The sequence below is a fragment of the Branchiostoma floridae genome, chromosome 18 (genome assembly GCF_000003815.2).
Source record: "Branchiostoma floridae strain S238N-H82 chromosome 18, Bfl_VNyyK, whole genome shotgun sequence".
Taxonomy (NCBI): domain Eukaryota; kingdom Metazoa; phylum Chordata; class Leptocardii; order Amphioxiformes; family Branchiostomatidae; genus Branchiostoma; species Branchiostoma floridae.
In genome coordinates, this window is record NC_049996.1 from 3,486,272 (window position 1) to 3,499,220 (window position 12,949).

General features: G+C 40.1%; 1 protein-coding gene across 1 annotated transcript in view; it reads left to right on the top strand.

Annotated features, from left to right (window-relative positions):
• The first annotated feature begins 1,692 nt into the window (after window positions 1-1,692).
• LOC118405992 (trichohyalin-like) overlaps window positions 1,693-12,949 on the top strand; it is an 18,598-nt gene continuing 7,341 nt past the window's right edge. The window contains exon 1 of the mRNA XM_035805848.1: window positions 1,693-1,915. Within this exon, the coding sequence (XP_035661741.1) occupies window positions 1,693-1,915 (223 nt within the window). The remainder of the gene's footprint in view (window positions 1,916-12,949) is intronic.

Here is a 12,949-nt window from a genome sequence, read left to right on the forward strand (position 1 = left end):
AACGATCACCAAGCATTAGGGAACAAAAGTTAGGGAGACAACAGCGCACTTCCGGCCTATTACACCACCCTTCCGCCAACTCCGGTCAGATTTGAACTCCGAGCCCGGTGTGACAGCGATCTCGCCCCCCCGTGATCTCGCCCCCCCGGGGGCGAAATCACTAGCGATCTCGCCCCCCCGGGGCGAAATCACTAGCGATCTCGCCCTCCCCGGCTAGTGATCTCGCCCCCTTACCTCGCCCCCCTTTAGCGATTTCGCCCCCCCCCCCAAAAAAAACGGGTTTACATGACATTTTAGAAGTTGATTGGTATAAATCACAAAATGCAGTTTCAGAATGATATAAGTACACGAGTTTGATACATTCATAGTATCAATATTAACGTAATTACATGGTAATAAGATAGTTGAACTTGTTTCAGACAAGGAGGGTTGGGTCCCTTGTATTCCAATTATTGCATATACCTGAGTCTTGACATAAGATGTATTTCATTGTATTCACCTGTCCTCAAGCAACCTATATATCTCCAATATGAAGTTTCTACCATGAAGTGACCACAAAATAACTATGTAATGTCTTTATTAATTATGCAAATATTAGGTATTAATTAGAATAACGCACATTTTGGTATATGCACCTGGCCAAGGGATATCTTCACCTCCAACATGACTGTTTTTTCTAGTATTTAGGAACTGATGCATTTATCCGTGTTTCTTAAGACTGGTACTTTACCAGTGTTTGTGTAGCATTTAGCAACAGCTATATCAACTTGCGCGTAGATAGTGTTTATAATGAGAAACTATTATTCACGTGTGTTTTTGTTAGTGCTCTGGAAATGTTTCCAGCACAAGAAAGAAAACACTGTGACAAATTGAAAACATATATCTGACGTATTCCGTACCATAGACGGTGTTGATTTATACGTTCGCAGTAGCACTGTTTTTATGCCACCTCAGCTGCAAAAATTGTCTTTTTCATTTCAATGTTATGTTTGCACCGAACAATATAGTATCGACTTTCGAGGTATGACATCTTACGGTACGGTAATAAGGTGCCATATAGGTACCAGGTAACACACCATATACATTACTCCCCAGGTGCAGTATAGTGCCAGGTAGCGCACCTGTAATATGTAGTAACCAGCTACTTTGGGGGGGGGGGGGGGCGAAAACGCTAAAGGGGGGCGAAAACCCTAGTGATCTCGCCCCCCCGGGGGGGCGAGATCACAAGGGGGGCGAGATCGCTGTCACACCGGAACCGGAAGGAGAGAAATGTCAATAGATATCAATTATGCAAATGATGACCTCATTTGCATAATCAATGAGAAAATATGAATGTGTTGACGGATCATCATGTTCTTGGTATGTAGGTAGCGTAAGTGAAGACCTACATAATGAGATACCAATTATGCAAATCAACAGCTAAGTTGCATAATTAATGAGGACATTTTATAAATCTAGTACATTCCATGATAGGACTTTAAAACTTGTCACATATGTACCTGGGAAAGAGAGAAATGTCAATACATATATATCATGCAAATGACGACCTAATTTGCATAACTAATGAGAAAATATGAACGTGTTGACGGATCGTCATGATTTTTGGCATGTAAATAGCAAGTGAAGACTTATTAGCAAGCCCAGAAGCTACTCCAGAATGTAGAGACCTCCACAGCAAGGGTGGGCCTACAGATGAACGCAGGAAAAACCAAGTTCATGGCCTTCAACCAGCTGATACCAGTCTGCTTGAAGACCGCAGATGGAAGCATTCTTGAAGAAGTGACGGACTTCAGGTACCTGGGGTCACATATGGGAAGCACCTCCAAGGATATCAACTCCCGCAAGGCAGCAGCTTGGAGGGCCTGTAATAAGCTCAAACAAGATATGGAGGTCAGACCTGTCAAGCAAGCTGAAAGTACGTCTCTTTCTTTCAACAGTGGAGTCTGTACTCTTGTATGGCTGCGAAACTTGGACTGTAACACCAAAACTGGAAAAAGAACTAGACGGGTGCGTTTGTGAAGATTATACATCCAGGAATATAATGAATAGATGAAAGCTCAATCTCTTCTTCTGGACAAATCAAATTTAATTCAGACGTTTCAAACGACATCCGTCGTTCTTCTTCAGTGAAATAAAAATAAAAGTTTACAACTCTGCGGAATAAGGAATACTTCTTACGTTCTAAATAAACAAAAAAGGTAACGGCTAAGGTGTTCTAAAGTAAACATGGTAGGTAACTACAGAGGTGTTCTAAACAGAGTTCTAAATAAACAAAAAGGTAACTGACAAAGGTTCTGTGATACATTCTAGCAAAATAAGAAAAGGTAAAGAAGGGATATAAAGATAATAAGTGTCTATATATCAATAAAACCATTATTTACTTTAAAACATCATTCCAAGCACTGGAAAGGTCAGTTCTCAGCCCCCCCCCCCTTCCGATTGAGAGATGGACGATAAATGCGCTCGTAAATGGCTTCCTTACCCCCCCCCCCCTTTCAAACCAACGTGGTTCTCTGTCTAAAATGTCTGTGGTATCTAAAGAAAACGAATGTCCGCTGTGGATGTTAACCCTATTCAGACCGGGGGGGGGGGGCTTTTGAGGCCTGCGCCAACTTCGATGTCCTATAACACCAGAACGGCTTACGCTAGAACCACCATATTTGGTGAGTTTTCCTAAAATATTGTTGGCAGCAATTTTACGAAGTTTGAAAAATTTTCCATTTTTTCGTGTTGCCATGGCAACCATTTGTTGACAGGCAGTTTTGCCAAAAATCACTATTTTTGGTTCTAGCAATGTATTTTTCACATTTATTTGGTATATTACTGCTATTTTAATACATAAATAAAATCTTGTATTATTTAGCATATCTTTCATAATTATATATGCATAAATTATGCTAATTTGAGGACGTCATCAGCCCAAAATCCAAGATGGCGGACCGTATGGCCAGATCAAGAATAACAAGCTAATTATCCCTTAAAATTTGTAACTACCTGGTATTTTTTCATCAAAAACCTTCTAAATGAATGAATTTAGTCTAGAGTCCATTCCAAGACACCATGAGGGTTTTTAGGCGGTATTTATAATTAGTCTGAATTATTTTGAATAAAAGAATATCTGAGCCACAATAATTAAATTATTTTCAAAAAATTGACTAAGAAAATACTCATTTATTTGAATTTCTTTGAATATTTTAGAAACATTTTGAAAGTAACTGTACAAAAATATCTTTATTTAGAATAATTGTGAAACCTCTCTGTGATTATTTAACATTTACAAATATTTACAAAAAATGGTAAACCTGAACAAATGGTAAAATTAGTTTATTGCCCCCATAAAAGTAAGCCCTATTGTTGCATCTGTATATTTTTAGATTACACTGCTGGGCACTGGTGGATCCTTTGTGGTGGGCCATTGTTGCATGGCACCCAACCATACTTTGCAAGGATGTGTGAATTGCTATCTTACCAGCCCACCGAACCATTTACAAAAAATGGTAGAAAATGGTAAATGATGGTAGAATGCTGTTATCATTATTTAGAAACCATTAGAAGTATCCAATTCCACACCATGAATATTTCCAAAGTTTTACAGGACCAGGGAAATATTTATAAAGTTGAAACAGTGTTAAAAATATTTCTGAAGTATCAAATGTCCTAGACATATAATTACAAAACTTTAAAATCAATTCTAAACAATGGCAACAAACATCCGCATGGTGTCTTGGAATGGACTCTATTTCCATTGCCCTTTGTGATTATTTGTTGCAAAAAAAGTATTTTTAAAAATTCAAGGTGGTGGATATAATATGGCGGACCCCAACTCGTATCTTAGATGTGCATGACGTCATTTTATGACGTCATTTTGACGTCATTGATGTTGCTATTGCCAACGGAAGTCGTACTTAACATTATTATTCTGTTATCTGCACTTGTTGTTACATGTTTGTAGCATAACTTGAAGTTTTCTGAGAAGACCCTTTTTTCATGGGTTCGGCCAATATAATCAAATTGATGACGTCATAATTACGTCATCTTACGTCAACGCAACGTCAAACGTCAAATACTTGTCAGATATTATGTCGACATCACGTCCTGAAAATTTGGTGGCCCTACGGCACGTCGTTCAAGAGTTATAGGACTTAGAAGTGGAGGGCCTCAAAAGCCCACCCCCCCCCCCCCCCCCCGGTCCAGGGATGACCAATAAAGCCCGGTCTGAATAGGGTTAAGATGATGCCAAATGGCTGACGAAAATTTGCTTGTGCTGGCCCTGCAGTGTTGCTTATACCTTTCCTTTAGTGGTTAGCTTGTCTCCCCGATGTAGGTCTCCTTGCACTGCGTGTCATCACATTTCAGTCTGTAAATGAGAACTGACCTTTCCAGTGCTTGGAATGATGTTTTAAAGTAAATGATGGTTTTATTGATATATAGACACTTATTATATTTCAGCCATACATAGTATGGTGAAATATATTGTATTCGTAATGTTTCTTCTTTCTTTCTCCTGTCAAATCTTCAAAGTGATTCATCTCCGCCGTTCCTGGACCGAATGACCTGAAATTTGGCACAGGGGTAGAATGGGCCAATACCTTGATGCTTTTTTCTCAGTTTTTTCATATCTGCCTCTAAAATGATTTTATTGAGTAATGTTTCTTCTTTCTTTCTCCTGTCAAATCTTCAAAGTGATTCATCTCCGCCGTTCCTGGACCGAATGACCTGAAATTTGGCACAGGGGTAGAATGGGCCAATACCTTGATGCTTTTTTCTCAGTTTTTTCATATCTGCCTCTAAAATGATTTTATTGAGATTTTTTGGTCAATTTTAGACCAAAACTGTATATTTTGGCCCCTGTACCCTGGTATTACAACCAAATGAGCTGAAATTTGACAGAGATGTGCCTTGATAATGCCCCCATATAAATTCGATAACACTTTTGGTGTACAGTACAACAAAATGCTTATTTTTGCGATTTTTTGACCAATTTTTGACCAAAAAAGGACACTTTTGGCTCCTGGACCTTGGTATTGCAACCGAATGAGCTGAAATTTGACACAGACGTGCCTTGATAATCCCTTCATATAAATTCAATAATAGTTTTGGTGTACAGTGCAACAAAATGCTTATTTTTGCGATTTTTGGCCAATTTTTGACCAAAAAAGGACACTTTTGGCTCCTGTACCCTGGTATTACAATTAAATGACCTGAAATTTGGTATAGATAGGCATTAGATACTTGGCAACAAGATTCAAGTAAAATTTTTGACATAAACAACTTTAAATGATTAATTTTGGCACTTTTCTGAGGGGAAATTTGTTTTCTTTTGGCCTCCTGACGTGACCTTCCGTGACCCCGCACAGAGCCACACCTGTGCGCGTCAGCCGGAGAGTTAATTGAATCAAAGACCTAGCCAATCAGCAAAGAGGAGGCCAAAGGCTAATTAATATTCATAAGCGGGGCCTCATGATCCCGTATATAGCAGTGTTCCCGCCAGGGGGAGCGAAGCCCGCCTAAGGCTCTCGCATTTTAGACTATTCAGAAGGCTTTATATTGTATCAGTTCTTAGGGGCATATCTATGATAATCGCAGCAGTCACTTAACTTCTCTTCAGGAGTTTAGCGTAACACTATTTCAGGTCAAACCGTCAAAGGCAACTAAAAACAAACTTTAACATTACTGAGTTCAACAGTACTTATAACTTGTTATCCGAAGTTGAAACGCTAGCGATGGTATTTTCGCTGCGCTGTTAGCTCCGTGCGACTGTTGTTGACGGTCTTATAACGGTATATTTTGCACCCCTGTACCCTGGTATGAGTAACATTTGGTATAGATAGGCATAAGATAGTTGGTAAAATGATCCAAGTAAAATTTTTGGCATAAAGTACTGTAAAAGGCTTAATTACAGCACTTTTTTTAGGGGAAATTGGTTTTCTTTCGTTCTCCATGCCATGACCTTTCGGACGTTCACCCCACAGAGCCGACATCTGCACCTGCGTCTAGCCGGCAGGAAGAGTTAATTCAATTAATGGTTCAGCCAATCAGCGAAGAGGAAAGCGAAGGCTAATTAATATTCATAAGCGGGACCACACAATACGTTAACTTGAAGACTCAGGCCGTACAGACTTCTCGCCAGGATTTTTTCAAAGCGTCGGACAGGGGTCCGGGGGCCGCCGAATGTCCCTGGCGGGGTCCAGGGGCAGGGCCACTGTGGGGGGGACCCAGGTGGGCGAAGCCCCCCCGGAAGCTCTTGCATTTTAGACTATCGAGAAGGCTTCTTTTATCAGTTTTTTTAGGGCCATATCTACGATAATCGTAGCAGTCACTTACTTCTCTTCAGCAGTTTGACTTTAAAATATTTCGGGTCAAAGCTTCAAAGACAACTAAAACCTCATAAACAACAAACTTTACTTAGCTCAACAGTATACAAAAATATTGTACGGGTTGCCATCCTTAGTTGAAGCGCTTATTTATAGCGCTAGTATCTTCGCTGCATGCGCCGTTAGCCGCCGTGCGACTTTTGTTGACGGTCTGATATCCCTACGTCGCCGCCTCGCTGATATTCCCACGGACATGTTTCAAGAAAAATACCCAGCAAAAAACGCTGTTCTGCGTCAAATTCTATTCTATAAAACATGTGGGACTCAGTGTTACAGTCTAAATATATTGTAGAAGCACCGCTGTAGGAAAGAAGGTCCAAGCAATGTAAAACATCACGTAGCATGAAGTTCGCTGTCAACTGGCACACAGCACATGACTGTTTGAAACTCTAAGTCTAATCAACAGCCGTGTTTGATTGATAGCCGGCGGTCCTTTGATGAAGTCGGCGAAAGGTGCGTTAGTTAGAAAATCTGCGTTTAGTTTTGATACGTAATTATAAGTTAGACAGTGGCGAGAATGATTATTTTCTCATCAATATTTCTCTTCAGAATTATTTGAACTTAATTGTACATCTAAACAATTGGCTTACCTGTGCAATGTTTATATGATTAATGATCAGTGTACTGAAATCATGTGTAACGTATGGCTCCTAGTCAATAGATCAGCATTTTCTCTATAGTGACCACCTGTCTATAGTGGCCACATTTCCTAGTGCTGTTGTTGTTTGACATAAACTTTGAACATTTAAATTGTAAGTAACTTTAAACTGCCAGAGTTTCAGCCCAATAAAACACTCTCAGCGCCAGGGTATGAACAGACTGACCAGACAGACGAAAATAAATCCTCGAACAAGGTTCAATCGTATCTTCCGGGTCTGGCAGGAAGTTGTTAAACTAAAATAAGAATAGGCTCGATGGCTGATTGCATACAAAGTAAAACAGTTTAACAGTTTTACAGCTTGAAGAAAACAAACGCTCCTACAGTACCTGCACCTGCTTGATAATTATTAAATTGTATGCCCTACTTGAATAAAAAAAGTTCACTGCAATAATAAATGTACCCACATCACAAGGAGCTTATACTTTTTTTAAACTTACACCTAGTTATCGTACTGAAAATTGTTAATGACATTACATGAAGTCATTCAACAATTTTCAGTCATGATAAAAATTTTCTGAATGGAAGGTGTGATTATTGTCATTTTCTGAAAAATAGAAGCAAGCTCTGTTTTTACCTGGAATCAATTCACAATACCAGTCCACTGTGGGGGATAATGTACTGTTAAGAGGATGTTCCATTTTTGCGCAGGGGTGATTTGGAACAGTCCAACGTTGCGTGGGAAGGGGTATGGCTGAAATATGCTGTATTTGCTCTTAAGCAAATGTCGGCCTTTCTAGTTATCTTTATATCCCTTGTTTACCTTTTCTTATTTTGCTAGAATGTATCACAGAACCTTTGTCAATTACCTTTTTGTTTATTTAGAACTCTGTTTAGAACACCTCTGTAGTTACCTACCATGTTTACTTTAGAACACCTTAGCCGTTACCTTTTTTGTTTATTTAGAACGTAAGAAGTATTCCTTATTCCGCAGAGTTGTAAACTTTTTATTTTTATTTCACTGAAGAAGAACGACGGATGTCGTTTGAAACGTCTGAATTAAATTTGATTTATCCACAAGAAGAGATTGAGCTTTCATCTATTCTTTAACTAGACGGGTGCTACACAAGATTGTTGAGATGTGTACACAACGTAAACTGGATACAGCACTGCAACAACAAAGTCTTGTATGCCGGGCTCCCCAAACTATCAACCAAAATACAAACAAGACGGATGAGGCTGGCGGGACATTGCTTCAGAAACAGCAAGGAAGTGGCGTCCAGCGTAGTCCTGTGGAGGCCAGTTCACGGAAAAAGGAGTCAGGGCAGACCACCCCTTACATACCTAGATGTATTAAGCCGGGATACTGGTCTACAGGCAGACAACTTGGGAAAGGCGATGACTGACAGAAACTTCTGGGCTGCGACTGTGGTTCGGGTGGCAGGGGAGGAGCAGCACCCGACATAAGTCAAGTCAAGTAAGTCAAGTAAGTCAAGAAGACTTATAGAATGTGATACTTATTATGCAACTTAACAGCCAATTTGCATAATTAATGAGGAAAAGTTCATAAATCCACTGCATTCCATTATAGTACTTTCAAAGTTGTCACATATGTAAAGAGGGAAGAGAGTAAGAGGTGTATTTAAAGACTTTGAAAGAGAATAAGTTAAAAATGGATAAAAAAAGGATCATCATGATTTTTGGTATGCTGATAGCTTAAGTAATGCTTGATACAATTTGATATCAATTAATTGTAACTTGGGATCTTATTTGCATAATCAATGCCGAAATTTTATAAACCAACTCCAAGCATATAATTATAAAATAAAATGAGTAACGCATTTGTCTACAGACATCATTCTACATAACAAACTTGGTTTATTTGGCAAAGGTATGTGTTCGTGGAACTCTAGTTTTGTATATGATTAGCCTTTTTTCAGATGATCTTTGACCTCCAAACTTGCGCAAAAAACACTTTTTGTGATACAATACAATTATGATTTAGATTGTAGATTGTAAATGTATTGTAGACTGATTTTAGATGAGTTCGTTTTGAGTTCTTTATAATGCCAGTGTAACGTTGTAACGCTGTAGCAGAAGACAGACGGACCTGGAGACAACTCTCCATCTCCATGTCTACCTTGTCCCGCCCAACGACCTGGAGGTCAAGGGACTAGGTAGGTAGGTAGGTAGGTAACGTTATATTACTATTCTTGTGCAACTATCAGACCCTACATGTAGACTCCAATATCAGCAACGCTGCCTGAGAGTCTGTGTAATTTGTCGCATTTCCTAATAAATACAGTAATTTGCCAGTCTTTGTAATTGCGCACTTACGCCCAGGCGTTAGGTGTACCGTTACTCACCTTGATCTTCCGGGTTCACCTAAACTTTTCCAGAGGTGTCTTGTGAGAGACTGACTACCTTTTCCTGGTCTTGAGATCTCAGTCGGGTCCTTAAACTTACCAGGAACTAAAGCCTGTCAACTCAGACGTCCTTAGACGTCCACTTAAGGCCCAACGGCGCCGTAAAGTTCGTTACTTACGCAGGTGAGAGGGGGAAAAGTAACCAGTAGGACTCACATGATTTACCCGATGACGTATGCAGAAGCCGGGTGAATGACCTCGTGACGATTTGCCCTTTTGGTCCGTGTTTATGTTAATTTAGATAATCATTAACGTTATGTAATACTTGTGCTCAGAATGCACGCATCGAATACTCCATTACATGTGAATTGAGTCTATATCTATGCGAATATGTAAGCGAAGAAGTACGCCGTTTCTTAACGTATGACTTCTGTCTTATTAACTCTGTTTAGGTCTTCTATCATAGGTGACTGATAAATTAACTTTTGCGCGGTTTTTTCTCAAACGTTCTCTGTAACGTTCTATAACTTAATGCGCTGAATACGCAAATGACGCAAATACATTTCACACTTTCTTGCAACTTAAATTTTAATTAATTTTAAATTTTATATATATACCTCATGTATCAACAGGTGAATAATTAATTACTGCAAACGTTTGAGCAATCTCTATCTTTCTTTGTATACGGGTCGAATACTGTAGCTGCAATTTCAATGATGATATTGCCAATGATTTGCTCGGCCACTGTTGTCCACCACCTTGCGATACATTGTTAAATTACAGGCAGGTGTTGGATATTCACCTCGTCGTATTAATTATTATAGACAGTAGGTACCCAATCTCTCAGTAATGATGTTCAATAGTTTAATGAGATTGTTAAATGTTTACCCGGGGCACGTATACTAAGCTTCTACAACACGGGACCCTCAATTTACGTCCCATCCGAAATACGAATGCCTAGAGCATTATTTGTGTCACAAGAATTATAAGACTCAGGTTAAGGTACATAAGCGCCTATTGACGTTAACGACACCAAGACGCTTTTGTCAGTCCTTTGGTGTCCTGCGTTGTATGACAGTGTGTGGTGTCTCTCTCTCTCTCTCTCTCTCTCTCTATCTATCTGTCTATCTGTCTATCTCTCTATTCATCTCACTCTGTATGTGTGTTTATGTGTGTGTGTATCTAGTGGATAGGTTAGGATAGGTTGTAATGATATTTGCTATGTGGGTAAGGGTTGACAAGACGTAGGTCAAGGTTGCGCGGTTTTCCCTAAAACTGGATGTCCCTGTAGCTCAACTGGTATCTCACACAGTTCCAGGTAACTTGGAGACCACGGTTCAATCCTGGGAAGGGCGTCTAGGTTGGTACTGTTACCGAATTTTGGCAGGGACGAAGCACGTTAAAAGAGAAGGGTTATCAACACTGCTACAGAAAACCCAGCTACAGAAACAGCTAACAGACTTGTGTGCTGGCATATGTGCCACTAGGAACTACAATGGTCCCACCGAACGAATTACTGTGTACCAAAGAGCTCTTCAGGTATCGATTTCTTCTCAATCGTAATGAGAAAGCCAAACAAAGCTCGCGCGACAGTAACCTGGAGTCCAGTGTATCGTGGCTTGGGCTACGTAACTATAGTGCAGGCTCTCTACGGGGCAGATGTAGCTTTCTGCCGCCGGGGTAATCGTTCGCACCCGGTAGGATTTTCACGTGGTAGGATCGAGTTTTGCCCAGTGCTCCGTGGAAAAATTCTACCGGGTGTGAAAGATTACCCCGGCGGCAGAAAGATTCTCCTGTCCCGAAGGTAGTCTAGCCAATCCACGGTAGACTGGTTCCAGGTTAGCACTACAGGACAACCATTCCGCGACACGTCACAGAAACCCTACACCACCCACAGCTGCTGTGTGCCACGCGCCGCGGCCAAAAATACGGAACTTAGACAAATAAACCGACTAACACCCGGCTTAGTCCTCTAATTCTATCATATCCCTATGCATGTGCTTTATATAAATGTTTCTAAACCCACAGAACATACCCAACGCAACAGAATTACTTGTTAAAACAAGCAAGCAATCGGTCTTGTTTTAATACTATTAAATACATAACGCTACATGCATATCTGGGCTTTCGTAGGGTATGAAGAAATCTTGCATCATGCATGTTAAAACATAACGTTACATATGAGCTAAAATAAACCATAGATTTTACACTTGTTTTTGAAACCGTCGTACGAGACATCGCATTTTCTGAGTGTAAAGAGAAATGAAGCGAAGTCTGAAATGTACTGCAGCCTACAATTGTAAAATACACTTCTGTAGTAGACTTTACACTCAGAAAAACAGCTGTAGTCTACCTATACGGAAGAAGTAGATTACGATGTGTCGTACGACAATTTCAAAAAAACGTGTGTAAAGCCTGAATGTTAGAAATAACCTATTTTAGGTCTTGACATTTTGATATAACGTTACATGACGTAAGCAGTCAGGAAATCTCAAACTCCCGGATATTCTTCGAGTGCTTTCAAAACAATACCATATCCTGGTGCACGGCGTCATTCGATTGGATGGAAGATAATTGTTTTAATCGAGATTTCTTCTGATTGGTCAAAATCTACTGAAAAGCTAGCAACCAGTTTGATGACCAAAACAACACAATGCCGACAATAGTTTTGCTGTGCCTCAGTAAATGTGGAAATATTGGAGATATTTAACCTTAGTCGGGGTCGTTTAGATGTTTACAAGTGTTTACTACAAGAATTCTCTCCATATTTGTTTATGATTCTGAAAAATGAAAGAAAGTGAGATTCCACCGCCAGCAACGCCAGTTATTATACAACTCTACGATGATTTGGGAGAACAATTGTTGGACATCGTTGAAGAAAAGTGTGGTGATCACAGGATAGTGTCCGGCGTGTGCCCGAACCTCACGGAAGCCAAACGGACGGCGGACGGAAAAAACGCGGGAAAACCTCTGAGGAAAAACGGACGACGTTTGCGTACTGCGACCACTGACTGCAAGCTACCGTCCATTGGAGGTGGGTTGACTCAGAAGATAGATCTAAATAATGATAAAAATGACGATTTTTCATCATCTTATGAAAAGAAGCCCTTTGAAATCCCTCCAGAAAACTTTAAGATAAAATTTACCAAAATGGAAGGCAATTTTTCGCCAAGGACAGGGTTTGACAAGAAGAAGAACGTATCCAAACCCAAAACGACTGCGCAAGTGACCGCAAGAAAGCCAAAAGGTGAGAGACGCGTTGGTGACACTTTACCAAAGATAACTGTCACACCTGAAGTCACAAAGAAAGGAAGATACAGTCTAAGAAATGGACAACTTTCGGTCAATACAAGTGTAAGCAAATGTGAAACCGAGAAGTCGGGAACGCATCTTAACGTAACGGTACCGAATGAACACATTGAAGACAAGTGCAACACCGTCAATAAAATGTCGCAAAGAATGGCAAAAAGTTTGGATCAAACCAAACATGTGTCACCACAAGATAGTGTAAACAATAATCGTTTGAAAGCAGACAAAAAGGTAAACGCAAAAACAACCCCCCAAAAGAAGCAACAGAAAAACAACGATTCAAAAACCGAAGGAAAGACTTC